The sequence below is a fragment of the Herpailurus yagouaroundi genome, unplaced genomic scaffold (assembly GCF_014898765.1).
Source record: "Herpailurus yagouaroundi ecotype Mexico unplaced genomic scaffold, PumYag 183, whole genome shotgun sequence".
Classification (NCBI taxonomy): domain Eukaryota; kingdom Metazoa; phylum Chordata; class Mammalia; order Carnivora; family Felidae; genus Herpailurus; species Herpailurus yagouaroundi.
In genome coordinates, this window is record NW_024412414.1 from 4,936,150 (window position 1) to 4,960,367 (window position 24,218).

General features: G+C 41.0%; 1 protein-coding gene across 3 annotated transcripts in view; it reads left to right on the forward strand.

Moving 5' to 3' along the window:
• Positions 1-14,149, forward strand: part of EMC3 (ER membrane protein complex subunit 3) — an 18,083-nt gene extending 3,934 nt beyond the window's left edge. The window contains exons 2-8 of one of the 3 annotated variants that reach the window (XM_040492004.1): positions 4,380-4,437; positions 4,767-4,860; positions 6,380-6,484; positions 7,178-7,259; positions 7,542-7,621; positions 8,529-8,611; positions 12,948-14,149. In XM_040492004.1, the coding sequence (XP_040347938.1) occupies positions 4,380-4,437; positions 4,767-4,860; positions 6,380-6,484; positions 7,178-7,259; positions 7,542-7,621; positions 8,529-8,611; positions 12,948-12,968 (523 nt within the window). In that variant the 3' untranslated portion in view covers positions 12,969-14,149. Of the gene's footprint in view, positions 1-4,379; positions 4,438-4,766; positions 4,861-5,126; positions 5,452-6,379; positions 6,485-7,177; positions 7,260-7,541; positions 7,622-8,528; positions 8,612-12,943 lie in introns of those variants that run through there. The other 2 variants (XM_040492002.1, XM_040492003.1) reach the window with 2 other exon arrangements.
• Positions 14,150-24,218: the final 10,069 nt, after the last annotated feature.

Genomic DNA, 24,218 nt, shown 5'->3' on the forward strand with positions numbered 1-24,218 from the left:
AAAAAAAAAATGTAGCATTTGCAGACCTCAGAGAAAGTGAGTGTTTGGAATATACAAGATAATTTAAGTTTACCTTGATTTAGGGTTGAAATGCTTCAGGGTCATGGTTTTAACCCCAATTCTACGAAATTGCTCAGCAGTGTAAGTATAGGAGATGTACCTGAGTTTCTTTGATCACAGTATCTGCAGAAGTTCTGAATTACCTACGCTGAACAAGTTTTTATTGATGACCTGTTATGTGCCCTGTGCTGTACCATATGCTGTGGGGTATAAGATAAGACAAGGTCAAGACCCTACTGTCAGGGAGTTTCAGTCCAAGTGATAAAACATGCAAAAGAAAAATAACAAATACCATTAACCTGGTGCTTAGGATATGCCAAATACAGTGGTAATCACTTTAAACAAAATAACATATATGAAGAACTCAGTTTAAAATCCTCAGTATTTCTCCTTTTTTTTTTTTTTTTTTAAGTACTCCACATGCAACGTGGGGCTCGAACTCACAACCCTGAGATGAGGAATTACATGCTCCACATGGGGCGCCTGCGTGGCTCAATCGGTTAGGCGACCTACTTTGGCTCAGGTCATGATCTCACAGTTTGTGAATTTGAGCCCCACGTCATCAGGCTCTGCATTGACAGCTCGGACCCTGGAACCCGTTTCAGATTCTCCCTCTCTCTGCCCCTCTTCCTGCTCACACTCTGTCTCTCTTTCCTTCAAAAATAAACAAACATTCAAAAAAAAAAAAAAAAGAATTACATGCTCCACAAACTGAGCCAGACATGTACCCACTCTTTTTTTTTAAATTGTGGTAAAATAGGGGCGCCTGGGTGGCTCAGTCGGTTGGGTGGCCGACTTCGGCTCAGGTCAAGATCTCACAGTCCGTGAGTTTGAGCCCCGCGTCGGGCTCTGTGCTGACAGCTCGGAGCCTGGAGCCTGTTTCAGATTCTGTGTCTCCCTCTCTCTGACCCTCCCCCGTTCATGCTCTGTCTCTCTCTGTCTCAAAAATAAATAAACGTTAAAAAATTTTTTTTTAATTGTGGTAAAATATACATAACATAAAGTTTACCATTTTAACTATTTTTAAGTATACAATTTAGTGGCATTAAGTACATTTTCACTGTTGTGCCATCATCCGTCATCCACTTCCACAGTATTTTCATCATCCCAAACAAACTCTGAACATACTAAGTAATAACTTTCCATCCCGTCTCCACTCTACAGCATTCTTTCTGTCTTTATGAGTTTGACTACTCTAGATACCTTATGTAAGTGGAATCATACAATATTTGTCCCCCTGTGCCCATCTTATTTTACTTAGCACAGCATTTTCAAGGTTCATCTGTATTGTAGTATGTCATAATTTCAGGGTTTTTTTACAGCTATGTGAAATATAGAATATGACAATTTGACATACATATACTTTCTGAATTGATTACCATAATCCAGTTAATTAACATTTTTTAATTGATGTTGAGAATGCTTAAGGTCTACTCTTTTAGTAAATTTCAAGTACATTACACAGTTTTATGAACTCTAGTCACCGTACTGTATGTTAAATCCCCAGAGCTTACTCATCTTCTAACTGTACCTTTTGGCCAGCATCTGTCCATCTCCCTCAGCCCCCAGTAACCACCATTCTATTTTCTTTTTGACTTTTTTTTTTTTTTATTCCATATAAAAGTGAGATCATACAGTGTTTGTCTTTCTCTGTCTGGCTAATTTCACTTAGCATAATCCCCTCAAGTTTCAACCATGTTGTTGCAGATGGCGGGATCTCCTTTCTTGTGCCTGATAATATTCCATTGTGTTTATATATGTATATGTACTACTGAACTTTGTGTTTAAATATGATTACATTGGTAAATTTTATATTATGTATTTTTTGCCACAATTAAAAAAATACAGTGGGACCCATGTGGCCTTATGTATAGTGTGGCTCTTGTGTATCTCTCAAGTCTCATTTTCACCATGTTTTCTGTAGTTCTCTTTCTTCTAGCCATGTGGCCTTTTCTCAGGTCCTCAAAGACATAGTGCTTATGCCTGCCTCAGGGCTTTTGTCCATGCCGTTCCCTCCAGCACTTTGCCAAGGTAATCTCTAGTCATCCTTAAGATTCCAACTTAGTCATACATCCTCATCAAAGCTTTTTTTCAGACCCTGACTTCCTAGACTTGATCAAATCCCTGTATTATACACTCCCATCATATCCATCTCTCCTTCCTAGAACATAACAGGGGAATTTCACATTTATTCTTATGGTTATTTGATCAATGTCTTTCTCTCCCACTAGACTTTAACCTTTATGAGGTATTTGCTTTTTGATCACTGTTGTTCATGCACTTAATATGGTACATGGCATTCAGAAGCTCAAAAAGTATTTGTCTAAGAATAAATCTGTTGGTATACAGAATATGAAAGGAGACATGGGGAATTTAAATGACTCACCCAAGATCACATAGCTGATAACTGGCAGAGCCAGGATGTGAACCCATCTGTCCAACTCCAGAGCTTAAATTTTTTTTTAATGTTTATTTATTTTTGAGAGAGAGCGCACACGCACGGGCGCACACATGAGCAGGGGAGGGGCAGAGAGAGAGGGAGACACAATCCAAAGCAGGCTCCAGGCTCCCAGCTGTCAGCACAAAACCCGACGCATAGCTCGAAACACCGCACTGCGAGATCATGACCTGAGTTGAAGTCAGATGCTCAACCAACTGAGCCATCCAGGCGCCCCCAGAGCTTAAATTTTTACTGTTACTCTAGACTCAGTGCTGCCTAAACATCAGTGAAGGTCCAGTTTTTTGATTTTTTGATTTCTAATCGATCATAGACTGGTGCTTTTATAAGATATTTTAGTATATATTTGGATGTTGTGGAATAACAAATTACTGTAAAGGTTTTTTTTAACATGTTTTTTTGGTTTTGGGTTTTTTCTTTTTTTATTTTAGAGAGCACACAGGTGCACAAGCGGGGGAGAAGGACAGAGGGAGACAGAGAGAGAATCCCATGCAGGTTCCACACTCAGCACAGAGCCCAACATGGGATTCAATCCCACGACCCTGGGATGATGACCCAAGCCGAAATCAAGAGTCAAATGCTCAACCAACTGAGCCACCCAGGCGCCCCTATAAAAGTTTCTAAACACTTACTCTCAATGTCTGCACTTAACCTCGTCACAGACCAGCATTGGTACGTAGGCCACACTTGGAGTAGTTTTAGATTAGCTCCCAGGGGCAGGACATATTACATGTCACCTCTGTAGGCCTGGGTATAGAGCCAATGAAGTCAAGAGGAGGAAGACCAGAGAGAATTCCATGAGGGCACCAGGCAGTTTCATGGAGAAGGTGGGGCTTGAAGAAGGTGTTAACATATGATGGGGTAGAACTCCTGAAGGAGAGTGGCACTAGAGCATTCCCAGCAGATGGAGAGGCTAGAATATGTATATGGTGACAAGGGGACCCTAAGGGGACTGACTGACTGATTAGAGCAGGTGGTTTATACTAAGGAGGAGAGAGAGCAGGTCTTTTCTGCCCACTGGTCCTATCCTGTGCTTTAACAAAATCACCTTTTTTTGCACAAAACAAACCAAAACAAACAAACACAACACCTAAGGAGGAGAGAGAAAACCAGGCACACAGTTTTCATTTTGTTCATTTCTGTCTGCTTTTTTTTCACTTTTCAAGAAGGATTTCCATTAACTTGAGGTTTTTTTCCCCCCAATAAAACAACTTTTGAAAACCTAGCCAACATTAGTATTTTGATCTCTGTTCTGTATGGTATGTGTATCTTAGCACCACCCACTTGTATCACTGTCTGTTATTCTCTTTAATGATTTTATATTCAGAAATCACCAAATGATGTACTAATTCAGGAAACGTTTATTGAGAGTTTACTAGCAGTCTGAATCGTGATGGAATTTCTTCTATTTGTTGTCTGTCAGATAGCAACCCTGTCAAATCCTGTAGTCATGTCTCTGTAGGGTTTAAAAAGTTTGTTCTTTTATCTTCACCCTTCCTCCCTCCTCCTGCCCTCACATCTTCTGAGGAGCATCCAACTGTTACTCTTTTTCACTCAGAGAAAGTTCCTTCTTAGCTTATTATAAAGGAAAAAAGAGCAGAGTGTGATGTTCCAAATATGTCTTCCTAAGAAATCTTTAGTCATGAACACTGTGACTTCTGAAAAATGCTTCTTTGAAAACCTAATTGTTGGGTTAAATATGTTATATTGGTTTTAAGGACACTCGTGTTTTGACAAGTGTCCCCACAGGACTGTTGCCAAATAGGCCCTCTCTTGTGTTTAAATAGGTCTACTTTTATTCTCTCGTTTTCTTCTAGTGTTTCGGTTTTAAAAATCTCATTGTCTTGGTTGTATTTTTCAGTCAAGTCCTAATTCGAAGCAGAGTCCTCAGGGAAAATGGAAAATACATTCCCAAACAGGTACTCATTTATCTTTTATTAAAAGCTCCCCAATTCACTGTTGAGGGCAGTAGATATCTGAATGTTTTATAAGGGAGGGGACTCTTTGGGGAAAGCTGAAGTCTGGCAAATCTGTAATTAAGCTGTGGTCTGGTGGTGTCTACTGTCATTGTGACCTCACCCTTCTTAGGAAATTGTTTTTAAATGTGACTCAGCTAAAGTGTCAGGTTGGCTGCCAGCTCTGAGTGCAACAGCCTATTCCAAAGGCCTTCTGACTCAACCTCTGGGGAATAATTTGACAGTTTGCTATGTCACAGTTTTAAAACTTAAAAAGCTCTCTTTTCTACTAGTCTTTCTTGACACGAAAATATTACTTCAACAACCCAGAGGATGGATTTTTCAAAAAAACTAAAAGGAAGGTAGTGCCTCCTTCTCCTATGACTGGTATGTTGATTCCTTCTGTCACCTTTAAGGAAGATACTTAACATGAGTTGGGGGGAGGGGAGGGAGGATGCTGATTTATTGAAATGTTAAATTGTGTAAGATAGTAATCTAAGGGACCTTAGAGATATCTAGTATGGGGAACCTATGCAAGTGGAGTTCTCTTTTTCAAATAAATCTTCTGGGAACCCCAGTGTATAAAGTGGATTTTTAAAAAAGAGCTCTCGTCTGGGGGTGAGGAGGCTAGAGCCACCGTCCCTGTGTCTTCTTCCCTTTGCTGTTCCCCAGGACCCAGGGCTCTGCGGAGCAGAGTCGGAAAAGCATCCCAGTCCCAGCTCCCACCCAGTGCCTGGATCCTGTTGCTGACAGATGGCCACCCGGCTTCTGCCTGAATGAGGAGGAGCTCTTACCACTCCCCCAGCCCAGCCATTTCTTTGTCAGACATGATTGCTTGGCCCACCCTACAGTTTTTGCTCTCACAGATTTCTTCCACTCATTCCAGTCATGTGAAAAAATATAGCACTTTTAAAGTAAAACAGAATAATTTATTATTCTGTATTGGCTGTTCTCGCATTTTAATACCCATTTCTCTAGGTAAGAAACCCAGACAGAAGGTACTGGAATTGATTTTAATAAATCTTTTAGAAAACCCATAAGAAACAAGACCTTTACATGTGTGAAAAGATACTTGACTTCGCTAAAATCCACAGGATGAAAATTAGAACAAGATGTCCTTTTTAGACTGTTAAACTGGCAAAGATCGAAAGCTTGACAAAGCTGCTACTGTCAGGGTCATGGGACGTCAGGCCCTCACTATTGTTGAAAGACAGTCTGACAGTATCTGTCAATTTTAAATGTTCAAACCCCTTGACCCAGAAATTCTTCTAAGAGTTTCTCTTACAGAAACACTTACATAAACATGCAGATTTGTGTACTAGGTAGTTGTTGGCAACAGTGTTTATTGCAAAAAAGAAAAAAATTAGAAATAACCTATAGATCCACCCAAAAGTAGTGTGACCACACACAGTAGACTCCTATGAAGACACTGAAAACAGTAAGAGAGGGACATTATACCAGTCACAATATATTTATCTTTTCAAAATTAAGGAGTAGAATTTAAGCATAGTATCCTTTAACTGTGTATATATAGAGAGAAACTATTGTGTATGTACATATATGTGCATATTTTATATATGTATGTATAAAGATGGAAAGATATGCAACACAAAGTGTTTAGAGAGTGGGCTCAGAGAAACTGTCTAAATCTTATGTTTCCATGTCATTTGACTTTTTTACATTGAACTTGTGTATTACTTTAATTATCAAATAAATTAAGGGGCACCTGCTGGCTCAGTCAGAGGAGCCTGTGACTCTTGATCTCAGGGTCATGAGTTTGTGCCCCACGGTGGGTGTAGAGATTACTTAAATAAATAAACATTTAAAAAAATAAAATTTACACAAAATCAGGAAGAAGTCTTTGTCGACAGTCATAAAATGTAGTGGTCTCTTGTTTTTGTTATAGATCCCACTATGCTCACAGACATGATGAAAGGCAATGTAACAAATGTTCTCCCTATGATTCTTATTGGTGGATGGATCAACATGACATTCTCAGGCTTTGTCACAAGTAAGTTATAGACCCAGAATACTTCAGGTTTACTTCATCTATGATCCTTTCCCATGTCCTTGTTCAGAGAAATCCCAGTGCTGTTGAGACACTAATATAATGGGCCCCATATTCTCTATTGGAAACTAATCACATTCTTTGAATAAAAAAATTTAATATCCTGTGATTTTTTGTCTCTTATTCCAAACTCATGGTAAGTTCATGATATGGATGCTTTTTCAAATAGGAATTTAAACAAATGGCTTGCTCGTTTGTATCCAAAATTAATTCTAGTTAAGTAGGATGAAGGGAAGCATGTTTTGACTTTATTTTCTAGGTGTTGGGGTGAGTTGTTTGTCTTTGTTTATAATTTTTTTGAATCAATTTTGTTTCTTAGTAACATAGTTCTCTATGTGTACATGTTCCAATTTGGGTTTAACAGATTAGTGCAAGTTTCTTTTCTGATTGTAGGTCATAGCTCAGAGTCCCTGCTTCGCAAGCATTGGAGAAGCTGGTGTTCAAGGAACTATAACAGAGTGACATCTGACAGTTATTTTTTCAGAAATTGACACAAATTTCCTGGTAGAAATCATTTTCCAAACTCTGTATGGTACAGAGTTCCCACCTCATCAGGGAAAGATTACATGCATCCACACTTAAACTATTCTTAAAAAAGCAAGGAGGGATTGTGAACTTTTTCTCTCTTTTCTGCAGCCAAAGTCCCATTTCCACTGACCCTCCGTTTTAAACCTATGCTACAGCAAGGAATTGAACTACTCACATTAGATGCATCCTGGTAAGAACTTTCTTTCCTTTATAAAAACACAAACCAAAATCTAAAAGTGGTGTTGCCTAAAGAACAAGATTTGTAATTTGCACACTTCACTGGAATAGGTTTTTGGTTTTTCTCATTGAAACTCCACTCAAAATGCCAGGGGTGGATTATGCCAACTGTTACCTACCCCAAATGATTTCTTTACATTCTCTGATTTCTTTGTATACTCTTTGGGTGATAGAAAAGTGTCAACTATGTTAATGCTAAAATAACTCCCTATGTTGTTTCACTTTTGCTCTCTAGGGTGAGTTCTGCATCTTGGTACTTCCTCAATGTCTTTGGGCTTCGGAGCATTTACTCTCTGATTCTGGGCCAAGATAATGGTAAGAAATACGTTGGGTTTAATAAGCAAATATTTTGATAGACGAATCATTCACGCCAGGGCCAGAAGACTCACATAGTTTGTGCTATTTGTTGACATAGTTCAGTACAATACTTCACTCCTTAAACTTATTCTTAAGTTTCTAAGGTATCCTACAAGAGTCTTAAAAATTCCAGGATCAGGGTGCCTGGGGAGCTCAGGCGGTGGAGCATGTGACTCTTGATCTCAGGGTTGTTAAGTTCAAGACCCACGTTGGGTATAAAGATGACTCAAAAATAAAATCTTAAAAAAAAAAGAATAAAAATCCAGGGTCACCTGAAGATCTGAACTCTCTGTGGCAATCACAGGGACAATATTTAGTTCCCTGAAGTCTGATACCCTCATGTGAGGAATCCAGGACCAGTGATGCAAGCCTGTAAGCTGAAGCTGAAAGAAGGCCTGGTTTGGCCAGTTGGTTCATTGACCTGCGTTCTTGCCAACACCAATCCTGGCTCTCCTGTTTAATGGCTGGAACCTCGGGCAAGTTACTTAACCACTCTAATCCTCTGCCTGTTTGTACCTTAGAGACCTTAATAAGTAATTTCAGGGTAGGTTGTTAGGAGATGAGGTAGACTATGTAAAGCACTCCTGACATGAAGTAGTTACTCAATAACTGATAGATGTTGTTATTGTTTAAATTTGAAAGAAAGTTTAGCACTTCCTTTGGTTATCTTCTGTTATTCCCCTTCCCATTTTTCAGGAGGTAAGTGACTTTCCCTAGGTCACATAGCCAGTGTGTGGCAGGGCCAGTTGTGGTTCTCTAACACACGACTAAGCAGCTGCAAGTATTGTGTAAGGGCCGTTCTTCCCTGAGGGTGCTGGGTGCTTGCTGAACCCTGGCACTCATGTAGGTGTATCTTACCCTGCAGCCGCTGACCAGTCACGGATGATGCAGGAGCAGATGACTGGAGCAGCCATGGCCATGCCCGCAGACACCAACAAAGCTTTCAAGGTACACTTACACCTCCTTCTAGCTTCACTGAAGCTCTGAAAGGCATTACCAGACAGTTACTCTAAAGATAAGTTCCATGAAGTGAGTGTAGTTTGTGTGGTTCCATCATTTAAATTTAAATTTAAATTTAAATTTAGCAAAAAAATGTATTTTAAAAAGTTTACATGTTTCCTGTTCCTGAGACAGTCAGCTGTTAAGTGAATTGGAGATTCTTGGTACTTTTACTAATTTTTAAATGTTCACACAAATTTAACCCACACTGTAAATGAAACTGTAAAAACAGTCCTTTCAGAGGCAGCAGGTAAACTTATAGAATATTTTGAACTGTTTGGACCCTGTGGACATCAGATATAAATTTCATTTAAAAAAAATCTATACTTAGAGCCTTTTCATGAAATGACTCTGGAATATATCCAGTATATATATCCAGTATAATTTTTGTACAGAAAAATATCACTAATTTTTCATGATAAATACTAGAAATGGGGGGCTCAGTTAGTTAAGCGTCCAACTCTTGATTTCAGCTCAGGTCATGATCTCAACGGTTTGTGGAATTGAGCCCTACAGCAGGCAGTGTGGAGCCTGCTTGGGATTCTGTCTTTCTTTCCCTCTCTCTCTGCCCCTCCCCTGCTTGGGCTCTCTCTCTCTCAACATAAATAAATTTAAAAAACAAACAAACAAACAAAACAAACAAACTAGAAATAGAAGAGAACTTGCTCATCTCTATGAAAGGCATCTAATGAAAAACCCACAGCTAACTCTGGTGAAACACTAACAGCTTTTCCCCAACAATTAGGGACAAGATAGGTACATCCACTCCTGCCACTTCTGTTCAACATTGTGCTGGATGATCTAGCCAGGGCAGTTAGGCAAGAAAAAGAAATAAAAGACATCCATGTTACAAAGGAAGAAGAGGGGCACCTGGGTGGCTCAATCAGTTGAGCATCCAATTTTGGCTCAGGTCATGACCTCACGGTTCATGAGTTCAGGCCCCGTATTGGGCTCTGTGCTAACAGCTCAGAGCCTGGACCCTGCTTCAGATTCTGTGTCTTCCTGTCTCTCTGACCCTCCCCTGCTCACGTCTGTCTCTCTCAAAAATGAATAAACATTAAAAAAAATTTTTTTTGAAAGAAAGAAGAAAACTACCTCCATTTGCAGATAACATTGTCTTTTATACAGACTATTGTAAGGAGCCCCCAAGGTAAACTATTAGAGGTAACAAGTCCAACAAGGTTTTAGAAGATGCAAAATAAATATGCAAAAATTCAGTTGTATTAAGGGGCTCCTGGGTGGCTCAGTCAGTTAAGCGTCTGACTTTAGCTCAGGTCATGATCTCATGGTTTGTGAGTTCAGGCCCCACATCAGCCTGTCTGCTGTCAGCATAGAGCCTGCTTTAGATCCTCTGTCCCCGTTTCTCTCTGACCTTTCCCTACTTGTGCTCTCTCTGTCTCTCTCAAAATAAATAAATAAACTTAAAAAAAATTTTTTTAACTTCTAATTAAAAAGTTAAAAAAAACAGCTGTATTTATACACACTGGTAATAAAGAATCTGAAAATGAAATTAAGAAAACAGTTCCATTTACAATAGTTTCAAAAAGGATAAAATACTTAGGAACAAACTTAACAGAAGAAAGACAGATTTGTATAGTGACATTACAAAGCATTGCTGAAAGAAATTAAAGACCTGAATGAACGGAAAGACACCCACGTTCATGGATTAGAAGACTTAATATTATCCAGATGGCAGTACTCCCAAAATTGATCTACAAATTCAATACAATCCCTATCCAAATTCCACCTGCCTTTCTTGCAGAAATTGACAGGCTGATCCTGAAATACACATGGAAATGCAAGAGACCCAGAATAGCCCAACTAGCATTTAATATGAACAAAGTTGGAAGACTCATACTTCTTCATTTTAAAACCTACTTCAGAGCTACAATAATCAAGACTTTGTGGGACAGGCATAAGGATAGACATACAGATCAATGGAATAGAATTGAAAGGTCAGAAATAAACCCCTACATTTAATATCAATTGACTTTTGACAGAGGTGCCAAGACAGTTCCGTGGGGGAGAGAACAGTCTTAACTGCTTAATGGGTACAGAGTTTCTGTTTCAGGGGATGGAAAAATTTGGAAATACATAGTGATGATGGTTGCACAACATTGTGGATGTAATTAATGCCATTGAATTGTATACTTACAAAGGTTAGAAGTGGCAAATTTTATGTTACATATCTTTCTCGCCACAATAAAAAAAGGAAAAACTTTGAATGGTCAAAGACCTAAATGTAAGAGCTAAAACCATAAAACCCTTAGAAGAAAATGTAGGTGTAAAATGTTTGTGATGCTGGATTAGGCAGTGACTTCTTAGATGTAACATTAAAAGCACAAGCAACAAAAGGAAAAGCAGGTAAATGGAACTGGGTCAAAATGAAAACTTTTGTACTTCAAAGGACACCATTAAGAGAAAGAAAAGAGTATCAGAGAAAATGTTTACGAATCATATCTCTAATAAGGGTCTAGTATTCAGAATAAAGAACTCTTAGAACTCAACAATAAAAAGACAACCCAGTTTAAAAGGGGGCAAAAGTTTTGAATAAACATTTCTCCAAAGAAATTATATAAATACCCAATAATCTCATGAAAGCATGCTCAACACTGTTAGCCACTGGAGAAATGCAAATCAAAACCACAAGGAGATATTACTTCACACTCACTCCATGGTTATAATAAAAACAGATGGACACTAATAGGTATTGACAAGGATGTGGAGAAATTGGAACTGTCCTACTTGCTGGGAATGGTGCAGCCACTTTGGAAAGCAGTTTTAACCTTTCCTAAAAAAGTTTGGGGCGCCTGGGTGGCACAGTCGGTTAAGCGTCCGACTTCAGCCAGGTCACGATCTCGCGGTCCGGGAGTTCGAGCCCCGCATCGGGCTCTGGGCTGATGGCTCGGAGCCTGGAGCCTGTTTCCGATTCTGTGTCTCCCTCTCTCTCTGCCCCTCCCCCGTTCATGCTCTGTCTCTCTCTGTCCCAAAAATAAATAAACGTTGAAAAAATAAATAAATAAATAAATAAAAATTTATACGTAGCTACCATATGACCCAGCAATTTCACACTTAGGTAAATAACCAAGGCAATTGAAAACCTATGTCCACACAAACTCCTAAGGGCACCTGGAGTTAGTGGAGCATGCACCTCTTGATCTCAAGGTTGTGGGTTCAAGCCCCATGTTGGGTATAGAGATTACTTAAAAATAAAGTCTTAAGGGGCACCTGGGTGGCTCAGTCAGTTGAGTGGCCAGCTCTTGATTTTGGCTCAAGTCACGGTCCTAGGGTTGTGGGCCCACATCAGGCTCTGCATTGGCCACAGAGAGCCTGCTTGGGCTTGTTTCTCTCCCTCTCTATCCCTCTCTTGCTTGTATCATGTGCTTACTTGCTCTCTCTCTAAATAAACTTAAAAAAAATAAAATGAATAAAATTAAAACAAAAAAATCTTTTTTTTTTAATGTTTATTTTTGAGAGAGAAAGAGTCTGTGCAATCAGGGGAGAAGCAGAGAGAGGGAGACAGAATCCGAAGCAGACTCCAGGCTCTGAGCTGCCAGCACAGAGCCCGATGTAGGGCTCGAACCCACAAACGGTGAAATCATGACCTGAGCCAAAGTCAGAAGCTTAACTGACTGAGCCACCCAGGTGCCCCTAAAATAAAATCTTAAAAAAAAAAAAAAAAAAGAAAGAAAGAAAGAAAAGTTCAGAGCACTAAGAATAATATTCTAAGAGTAGAAATAATGCACATGTACCGTCATCTTATGAACACATAAACAAAATGAAACATTTGGGAATAATAGTACGGTGTATGTACAATGGAAGTATTCAATGAAATATTTAGTCTTAAAAAGGAATGAAGTACTGATACTTGCTACAACAGGAAGGAACCTTGAAAACATCCCAAGTGAAAGAAACCAGTAAGAAAAGGCCACATATTCTATCCTGAATACATGAATCCAAAGATACAGAAAGTAAAGCAGTAGTTGCGCTCTCGCTCTCTCTCAAAATAAATAAATAAAGTAAATTTTAAAAATGGAAAAAAAATGTAATCGGTTACTCACTTAGACAAATTATTTTTCCTATTTTAGCCTTATTCTCTTCACCTATAAATTGAGCATAGAGGCAGACCGGGCAATTAGCAGTATCTACCTCATAGGATTAAATGAGTTTATACGTGCAAATAGCTTAGTCCAGCTGCTAGGCGGAATAGATGCTCCCAGGTCAGCACTGCTCTTAGTAACAGCCCTCCTCTCCCTGCCCTGGTGTCCTCTTCCTTTGCAGACAGAGTGGGAAGCTTTGGAGCTGACGGATCACCAGTGGGCACTAGATGATGTCGAAGAGGAGCTCATGGCCAAAGACCTCCACTTCGAAGGCATGTTCAAAAAGGAATTACAGACCTCTATTTTTTGAAGACCAAGCAGGGATTTGCTGTATCAGGAACTCAGAGTAGTGCTTGACTTTGTAACTTTGGTTTGAGCTGGAGCCTCTCGGAATAAAAAGGAAGATGCATGAGCTGGCAGGTGTGCAGCAAGAATTGTTCTTGTCTGAGCCGGGTTCCCCTGTATGTCTGAAGCTAGAGATTTGAGGAGTTGTGCTGGATGACTTGCCCAGAAACAGCTGTTTTTAAAATGTTTTACATTTTCCTTCTGATGACTCTAGTAATGAAAGTCAAAGGGGGAATACTCAAGCTAGTAATAATATATAAAACTTAGCGAAACTTCAGTCTTTGGAAAAAGCATTGTCAATTATACCTAGTTATTAAGTGCAATCAGCCTGACTTCTGACCACAGTGAGCGCTTGTTTTCTTGGGATCCAAACACCCTGTGTTTTACCTTTAATTTTTTGTTAGTATTTGTACAACTTTCTTTACACAAATAATACATTTTCATTACTGAAAATTTAGGAGCTATGGATGAGCAAAGTGAAAGCTCCCTGTGTTGTTCCATTTTGAGCCTACAGAGTGACATAGACAGCAAACATGTCAAAACCTGATTCAAATAAGCTCTTTGCAGATTGAATACCCAGGGCTAGGACAGACTTAGCCAGCCTTCTATCTCTTTAACACTGTCCGGTGAAAATCGGCGACACTGAGACACTGCCGGATTCTCAAGTGCCTTTGGGATCATCAAAGATAGGTTACATAATGTGAGGTCTTGAGCTGGAGTTCAGAACATATCAAATCCATTGACAGATCCACAGTGCTGTACCGAATATGGCTACTCAGTTGAACAAAAGACCTCATTTCCCAGTTATTCTGGGTAAGAGTTTGCATATCGCTGTAAGAAGGGAGAAAGGGCAATTGCTGGCAGACATGTAGTTAAGGGCGACCTAGGAATCATTCTGTCTGGATTAACTGTCCCAGGGAAGTGGCAGGGTGCCATTTCTGTACCAAGAGGCGAATGTAATTTGCATGTTGAACACTGTAATCAAGAACCAACAACTCTTGACTCTACCAATTAAACCATCCTCTTTTCTCTGCCTGTGAAATGTTGCCTCTGTGGGTCACTAACAGCCTTCTGCCACAGTTATGAGTGTCCATTATGGATCATTGCTGAAGAATCAAAGATGAAAAATATGTGACCCTTGCCCTCAAGGAACTCATCGGAGAGACACATAAGAAATTGGTGGTTCTGACCTTCCCCCCTCCACAGTAATGCACACAGGCACAGACGCACAGAGTTCCCAGACAACTCCAGGAACCTAGTCCAAAGCCTAGTCATAGTGACCTACAGACCTACGCTAAGAAAACCTGACCTTTAAAGATATTTAAAATAGCTGCTTAAACACAATGTTAAAGGAGCAGGGGTTCACAGGGGGAGCTAACCTTTGACCTCGGTCTCAAAAGAGTTCTGCAATGTAGAAGCTCATTCCAAGCAGACGGGATAGAACCAGCAAAGGCCCACAGATTAAAATGTCCACAATTGGGGAGCCTGAGTGGCACAGTCAGTTGAGCGTCTGACTAGATTTCGGCTCAAGTCATAATCTCCTAGTTTGTGAGTTCAAGCCCTGCGCCTCTCTCTCTGCCCTACCCCATTTGCACTGTCTCTCAAAATAAACTTAAAAAGAAAACCTGTTTTTAAAAAAACGTCCACAATTTGCTGGGCTCTGAATAAGTGGGGTGTGGTATAGTATGTACCGAAAAAGGCAGGTTGTGTTGGAATACAAGCAGTACTTGATGACTGAGTGATGTCACCCTCATTCCCATGAGGCATCTCTGAACATTTCATTTTGCCTCCACCCACACAAAGTTTGTCTTTTTCCCTGTAGCAAAGGTGGGTGGATAAAACATGTGAGCTCTTTCTGACCCCTCATGTTGATGATAAATGCACATGTCCTTGGCAGCAGCTAGTCAAAGGAAGAACCTTTGTTCGTTTTATCAGGCTCTTCTCAGAATCAGCACACATGTTCAGCATACAGTGCTCATCGTGTGTGTTTCCTGGAGTTCAGTTTGGGCCAGGCTACTAAATGAGCACCTAACCTTTCCATCAACCTGGACTTAACACCTAGAATCATTTAAGACAATCTGAAGTGTCCATTTACTGATCATGGTGTGGAAAGTACCACACATAGAAGTCTTAATATGGACAGTCAGAGATACAACACAACTCAGAAAAATAATCATGACTTAGATTTGAGAATAGTAGGTAAACTTGCATTTGGGGGCAAAAACCTGTGTGGTTCTTCTATTTGGTCAAAAGGGGTATGATGGGTGGGTATATAAGTGAATGACATGGAGGGTTACTGGTGAGAAATGCTGCAGCTGCAAGTTATAGAAACTCAACTTGGCTTAAGCAATTTTTTTAAAAGGAATGTAAATGGCAGAATGTCCACTGGTCAGTTGGCTTCAGGTATAGCTGGATCCAGGTTCTCAAATGATGTCATTATGACTGCATTGCTTTCTCAACTCTGCTTCTAGTCTGAGGCAGGCTGTCTTCTTAAGGAGACACGAGCTTAGTGAAAAGAAAACACTCCTTTCTGAAAATTTCCAGTAAGTCAGGTAATTGACCTGATGTAGGTCATGTGTAAATTCTAGGGACTATTTAGCCCCACCTAAACTATAAAGACCAAAGGTGGGAAAGAGGTGATTCCTTAGAGGAAAACTGGGGTACTGTTGCCAGAAGAAAGTGGCAAGGGCACCAGACAAGAAAAAATAATAATTTTTACCTGTTAATCACACAAACTGTCTGGAATGTTACCAGAAGGAGGTATTGCCCTTGTCCTGGTAAGCAGTAAAGTCTGCAAACGTTTACGGGACTTCTACAATATGCTCAGTGTCGTGTTACATATTTTCAGATCTTTCTATTCACTTGTTCACTGACCATCTGCCAGACGCTGCATGTGAACAAGCCACACTCCCAGACCTTAAGAGTTCAGACTGATGTGTCAATGCCATGATAGGGTGATCCAAGGGACACTGTGGGAATGTCCTGCAGGCCATCCATCCAGCCTGGGTGGTCAGGAAAGGCTTTCCAGCATAAGTATCATCCCAAGATATGAAGGATCAGAGGAAATATATACAGAACCAGGGAAATACTTAAGGAAAGACTATCCCAGACAGAGGAGACGGTGTGCAAGATCCTGAAAGCAAAGATGATGGCATTTTCACAAAACCAGAACAAGGCCTGTGTGGCCCTGAAGGGTAGAGAATAAAAAGATGTGAGAGCATTGGGTTAGACCCTTTAAATGAGTGAAGAGTCTGGTGTGTGAGTTAGGTTTCAATACAGTAGCTTTAAAAAAAAGATGAGATGAGGCAGCATGGGGCCAGATGGCAGCTTGTAAATCATCCCTCAGAGGTGAACTGGATCCTGACGTGATAGCAGGGAGCCTTTGGGAGGGACTGGTGTGAAGGGATTTGCTGCTGGCTGGCAAGGAATGGAGAGGGTAACAGTGGGTGAGGGCGTGGCAGGGTGAGAATGGGCAGGGACTGGGGCCATTTACATGATTGGCTCCTGCTTTCTTGCACTTAGAGTTCTGTGTAGCTTTGCATAGGACATTTGCCTTCTCTAGGCCTCAGTCTCCCCATGTGTCAAAAGCAGATCATATAGTGTAGCCCCTTGGGATAATAGTCTGGCAGTTCCTCAAAAGGTTATGCATAACATAAGGTTTCCATATGACCTAGGAATTCCACTCTGTACCCAAGAGAAGTGAGAACACACATCCACATGAAAACTCACATATGAATGTTCATAGGAGCATTATTTATAATAGCTACAAAGGAGAAACAATACAGATGTCCAAATAAATAGATAAATAAATAAAATGTGGTACATCCATACAGTGGAATTTATACAGCGATAAAAAAAGAACGAAATGCTAATACAGCCTACAACATGGGTGAACCTTGAAACACACTAAAGAAAGAAGCCAATCACAAAAAAACCCACATTTATGATCCTGTGTTTTATGTCCTGTCCATGGAGACAGAACATAGATTAGTGGTTGCCAGGGCCTGGGGGAGGAGAATGGGAAGTGACTGCTAATGGGTACAGGTTTCTTTTCAGGGAATGAAAATGTTCTAAAATGGAAAGTGGTGACAGTGGCACAACTTTGTGAATATACAAAAACCACCAAATAGTATACCTTCAATATGTAAATTTTGTACATGTGAGTGATATCCCATTAAAGCTATTAAGGCGGGCAGGGGTCATTAGTCCTCGGCCACAGACATCAAGATCTCTCGTGACCGTGGCTATGAGAGGCTCGTGTAGACTATACTGACTGCAGACGGAGTCTGGCTGCAGAGGGTCTTGGGACAGCTGGTGTGTTCCTGAGCTTCTTAGGTGCTTTCGCCCCCAGCCCTGCCACCCCTCCTGGTGACCTAGCTCTCACCCTGATCTACCTGCCCACCTCCCTTCCAGGTCTCTTGGCTCTGCCTCACTGGAACTGGCCTGGGAAGACCAGCAGGGTTCAGAAATCTGGGTTATGTATCCATGCTCCTCCAAGATGGGCTAGTCCCCAGTAAGCAAAACGTTTCATTTTTGCAGTCAGCTCACAAAATGCCAGCCCTGTACTACCTTTCCTTTCTCCCATTTCTTTGTGAATTTCTTTATCATTTTTAATTTTTTATTACAGAAAATTTCAAACATATCCAAAAGAGGGAAGAACACATAATGATGTACCTATCACCGTGTTTTACTAAGTGTCAATATTTTGCCAATCTTTCATGTATCTCCCAAACCCATTTTTCTTTTCTGTAATGTTTTAAAAGTAAATCCCATATTTCACACGTAAATATTTTAGTAAGTGGAGTGCCTGCGTGGCTTAGTCTGTTAAGCATCTGACTCTTGATTTTGGCTCAGGTCATGATCTCATGGTTGTGGGATCAAGCCCTGCATCAGACTCTGCACTTAGTGTGGAGCCCACTTGGGATTCTCTCTCTCTGCCTCTCCCCTACTTGCTCTTTCTCTCTGTCTCTCAAAATAAATATATAAATGTTAGAAAATATATATTTTAGTAAGGATGTCTAACAGATTTTTTAAATATAACCCACAGTACCATTATCTTACCTAATTAGACATTCTTTAGTATGTCCTAAAGCCCAATCGTGTTCAAATTTCCTGTTATCTTAAAATGTCTTTGTACAATTGGTTTGAATGAGGATCCCCAAAAGGCCCCCATGTAGCATTTGATTGCTGTGTCTCATAACTCTTATTTTTTTTCTTTTAACTCTCTTTTAAATAGGTGCCCCTCCTCATCCATTTTTCAAGCCACTTATTTGTTCTGTAGAATTCTGTGAGTCTTTAAAAAAAATTTTTTTTCATGTTTATTGTTTTTGAGAGAGAGACAGAGCACAAGCTGGGGAGGGGCAGAGAGAGAGGGAGACACAGAATCTGAAGCAGGCTCCGGGCTCTGAGCTGTCAGCACAGAGCCCAACACGGGATCGAACTCACAAATCGAGAGATCATAACCTGAGCCAAAGTCAGACGCTCAACCAACTGAACCACCCAGGCACCCCTGTGAGTCTTTTTTAATTTTTTTTTCAACTTTTATTTATTTTGGGGACAGAGAGAGACAGAGCATGAACGGGGGAGGGACAGAGAGAGAGGGAGACACAGAATCGGAAACAGGCTCCAGGCTCTGAGCCATCAGCCCAGAGCCTGACGCGGGGCTCGAACCCACGGACCACGAGATCGTGACCTGGCTGAGGTCGGACGCTTAACCGACTGCGCCACCCAGGCGCCCCATTAAAGTATTCCTATCTAGGGGCGCCTGGGTGGCTCAGTCAGTTAAGTGCCTGACTTCGGCTCAGGTCATGATCTTACAGTTCCCATGTCCAGCTCTGTGCTGACAGTTCAGAGCCTGTAGCCTGCTTCGGATTCTGTGTCTCCCTCTCTCTCTGCCCCTCCCCTACTCGTGCTCTGTCTCTCTCAAGAATAAATAAACATTTAAAAAAGTAAAGTATTCCTATCTCGATGGGAAATCAAATCTTCAGATTGTTTTTCACTTCAAGAAAAGATTAAGGAGACTAAACCAGTGATAGATGCATAGATGCATATTTTTAAACAAACAAAAAAACAAGCAATACCCCTGGAAAACAACATCTAACAAAGGAATTGTAATCACAGTACACTTCTTGAGTCAGCTTGATTCATTGTTTCATGGTTCTAGTATTGTAAATGCAGAAGAATAATGACATTAACAAAAGCAGTACAGAAAAACGTAGAAATGTGGAAAGCTAAATCTTCATATTCCTTAGTGGTAATCAATAGATGAAAGTCTAAATCTGAAAAAAAAAAAATGACATGAGCAGTACAAGTCTGGCACTTAGATAATAGATATAAAAACCAGAAGAGGGCCGTCTGGGTGGCTCAGTCAGTTAAGTGCACGACTTTGGCTCAGGTCATGATCTCATGGTTCGTGAGTTCGAGCCCTATGTGGAGCTCTGTGGCTGACAGCTCAGAGCCTTAAGCCTGCTTTGGATTCTGTGTCTCTCTTCTCTCTCTCTCTCTCTGCCCCTTCCCTGCTTATGCTCTGTCTCTCTGTCTCCCTCTCAAAAATAAATAAACATTAAAAAAAAATTTTTTTTAAGTAAGAAATAATCAGAAATATCAGAAAGAGTTGACAGGAATTGGAAGTGAGAGGGAATGGGCTAGGAAACAGTTGGTTTTAAAGTGTATACCAGATTATCATATTTATTCACACCAAAAACATCTTTTTAAAAGTTTCACTCAGCTGATATCACTGGAGGCTAAAATCTGAAAAAGAATGAGTTAAGACTCCAGAAACCCTTGTGGCTTAATTTGGCAAATTCTGTGAAGGAGTGTAACTCTCCACCCAACCCTCCGAGTTCACAGCACAGAGAAGGTTCATCTGGCTGCACCTTCTCCCACCTGTTCTGTCTTTTTGCTGGTGCCTGCCAGAGTGACCAGCCAGAATGAAAATGCCAGCCAACTGTCCTGGACATTGTCTAAGCAGGAGACTTCATCATTGCCAGCCACATCACCTTTGCCTTTTCCTCCTCTCTCCCCTTCCTTAGGAGCCTCTAAGGTACTTTTCAGTGGCTGCTCCCAACAACTCCCAACTTTGTTGGAAGATCCTTCAAAAGAGATGTACTGGAGTCTATTTTCATAGCCCAACACAGCAGGGCCACTTGGAAGGGCTGGGATGTTCATCTACCTCTCTGAGGTACTTCCTCAGGGATAGGATGGTGCCATCAGTATTAAGAGCACTGGTTCTAGGGGCGCCTGCATGGCTCAGTCAATTAAGCATCCGGCTCTTGATTTTGGTTTAGGTCATGATCTCATGGTTCAAGTCCCGTGTCTCTCTCCCTCCTCTCTCTGCCCCTTCCCCCACTCATGCATACACACATGCTCTCACTCTCTCTCTCTCAAAATAAATAAACGTCAAATAGAAAAAAAAAGGGGGGGGGTGCCTGGGTGGCTCAGTCGGTTAAGCGCCCGATTTCGGCTCAGGTCATGATCTCACAGTTTGTGAGTTTGAGCCCCGCATCAGGCTCTGTGCTGACAGCTTAGAGCCTGGAGCCTGCTCAAATTCTATGTCTCCCTCTCTCTCTGCCCCTACCCCGCTCATGCTCTGTCTCTCTCTCTCTCTGTCAAAAATAAATAAACATTAAAAACATTTTTTAAAAAATAAGAGCACTGGTTCTAAAGTCAGACTTATAGCTTGGTCTCTTATGTGCTGTGTGACTTTGAACAAATTACTTAAGCTCTCTTGAGTTTCAGCTTGCCAGCTGTAAAACAGAGAGCATAATAATACATAGGTTCTTGTAAGGACTTAAAAAGAATAACACGTGTAATAAGGTCTTCATGGCCAATTAAGTGCTTCACAAATGGAGCTATTAACCATCTCCCAGATACTTGAATCATCCCCCACCTATCCCTGCCATCCCAGAGTCTCCAGGATGATGCTGACAGCTCCTTTTGGAGCCAGGATACTCCCCACCCATACCTGTGCTCCCCATGGTCCCCATTTATACTTATCTCCACCCCCAGCCAGTCTCCCCTTTCCATAGAATCAGTTTACATCTTGGCCTCTGGCCAAAGGGATCATAATCTCACTTGCCTTTGTGTAGAATCTCAAATCCCCTACCAATAAATGGTTTGGAAACAATGAGATTGGGGCTCCTGCCTCCAAAGAGAGCACTCAGGGAGCAGCTGGCTGGTCTTTTGTGGATTGTAGGATTGGGCACTATCAGGCCAGCAAGACTGCAGGGATGAATGGGTAGTCCTACTCGGGGGAAACCGAGGAAGAGAACCAGGCCAGCTCTGAACCTGCTGAAGGAATCTCAACATCTCCAAAGAAATCTCACCAGAGAGTTCACAGGAAACAATGACAGGAGGGATTTGGACCCCTCAGCTTCTGTAGTGGGCCCCTAGAACTACCTTCCCCTTAAGACTGCCCATGGGGGTAAAAACACAGTTTCCTCAAAGGAAGTTAGGATGCCGTCAGGAAGAGAGATGGATCTTGGAAAATGCGTTAAAAAATGCCAATTATCTATTATGTATAGAATCAGGATCCAGATAACTTCTCACAAGATCAGAACAACTGGCTAGATCTAACAAGAAAAAAATAAACAAGAAACAAATGTGAAGTCCTACCCTGAGGGTCAAGAAACCAACTGCACACAAAGAGGTGGGGAGGACCTAGTAGACTGATACTGGGCAACAAAGTGATGTGGCTGCCAGAAACATTAATTCAGTGTGAGGTCATATTAATGGAAGAGGAGAATCTGGGAAAGGGAGGTGAAAGTCCAGCTTTGTCACCAACTGGGTTCAGTTCTAAGAGTTATACTTTAAGGGGGACATTGTTGACCTGGTAAGAAGCCAACAGAGGAAGATGTCAGAATGCTGAGAGCCCAGAATCCTGTCCTTTGAAGAAAGGCTGAAAGAATCTCATTCTAGAGGAATGAGAGGTGCCTTTAAATTCTGAAGGGGTTCCCACAAAGAAAATAGTAGAGCTGGTCAGATGATCAGGTGAACTGGGAAAAGCCCAGTTTTTCTCCTAGAGTCAGTTAGAGCAGCTGGATTCTGGGGGCACCTGGGTGGCTCAGTCAGTTGAGCATCAGACTCTTGATTTTGGCTCAGGAAGTTATCCCAGGGTTGTGGGAGCCTGTCTGCCTCGCTCTCTGACCCTCCCCCACTCAGGCCCAGAAGAAGGAGAAGAAGAAGGAGGAGGAGGAGGACAAGGAGGAGGAGAAGAAGGGGAAGAAGAAGGAGAAAAGCTGGATTCGGACTCCACCATTTACCAGCTCTTAGGGACTGAACACTCTTCAAACTGCAACATGTCAGACACAACTGAGGGCTGAGTGTTGCTATTCTGTGAGAGCCAAATGTAGGCAAACACCGGGAGGAAAATTTCAGCTCGATGCTAGGAAGAATTTTTTTCTTTCTTTTTTATTTTATTTATTGTTATTTTTATTTTAGAAAGAGAAAGTGCAAGCAGGGCAGAGAGGCAGAGGAAGAGAGAGAATATTAAACAGGCCCCAAGCTCAGTACTGAGCCCTATGTGGGGCTCAATCCCATGACCCTGGGGTCATGACCTGAGCCAAAATCAAGAGTTGGATGTTCAATCGACTGAGCCACCCAGGTGCCCCTCTTTCTTTCTTTTTTAAGTGATATTTAGCATTCCTATCTCTGATCACAAAAGAAATACATGGTTGTGTAGAATACTGGTAAAGAGAAAAGCAAAATTAAATAAAAATCACATCAACTACTATTTACCTGCTAATAATTAGGGCTAAGATAGGTAGGATAGGTACACAGATAACAAGGATGATAGATAGATACATCCAGGTAGATATTAACAAAAATGGGATCATACAAATAATTATCTGAGAGAACAGAGTATCGCCACATAAAGATGTATGTATTGGTATGTAAGGATGTTTATTGCAGTATTGTTTCTAGTAGAAAAGAAGTAGCTGTAAACCAACTAAATACTGTTCAGTAGGAGAATGTTGGGAATGTGCGTAAATGACAGTGCATCCACACCATGCAGCACTCCACAGCTAGTTGAAAAAAAGGGTGGAGCTAATAAGTATGCACTGCCTTCAGAATGTTTCCAACATATATTGCTTAAGGCCAAAAGAAAGTTATAGGATAATATGTGTAGTATGATCCTATTTTTGTGAGAAGAATAGCATGCACATACATGTTTTTATAAGTAAAGGAAACAACATGATGCTAACAGTGGGTACACCTGGGGAGGCAGGCTTGAAGAGGCCACAAGTAAGACATTGAATGTGTTCTTTGAACGTTTCTGTGTTGACTTGGGACAATCAGCCTACATGATTTTTACATAGAATGACTGAAATTTAAATAAATAAACAATAATCTACCCTGGAAATTTCTCCATGGCATTAAAGATTTCACATCATATTAACGACCACATGTATTCCTTGTGTAAATTTCTCTTAATGTTACTGAACCCGATGGTGGACATTGAGTACATCAGGAGCTGTCCAAAGAGGGACCAGGGGCATTCTGACAGTGTCTATCAAGACCTGAAAATGTGCAGACTCCTAGATCTAACCATGCTCACGTAGGAGATTATCCGACAGGCACACTAGTGCTTGTGCCCCAAGATGTCTACCCAAGAATGGCCCCTGCCTTATTATTCCTGCCAGCAAGAGGCTAGAAACAATCTACATCTCCAACCTCAGGACTGGATAAATTAAAAGTATAGGCTGAGTGCATGCTTCAATTCTCAACAGCAGATACAAGAAATGAAATGGATCTGTAGAAATTTACATGGAAAATGTGCCAGCACATATTCCACCGTGAAGAGAAGAAAGGCAAGTTACAGAACAGTATGTACAGTATGATCTCATTTCTATTTAAAACGTATATGTGACTGTGCATTGAAAAAGATCTGAAGGATAAACAGCAAGCTGTAAGTAGGATTTATCTCTAGGTATGTATGTATGTATGTATGTATGTATGTATGTATATATGTATGTATGTATGTGTATATATATGTGTGTGTGTGTGTGTGTGTGTGTGTGTGTGTGTGTGTGTGTATCCCTATAAGGATATAGGTATACAGGTATAAAGACAGTGAGCTCCACGAGGTGTGCAAACCAGGATTGGCTGTCCCT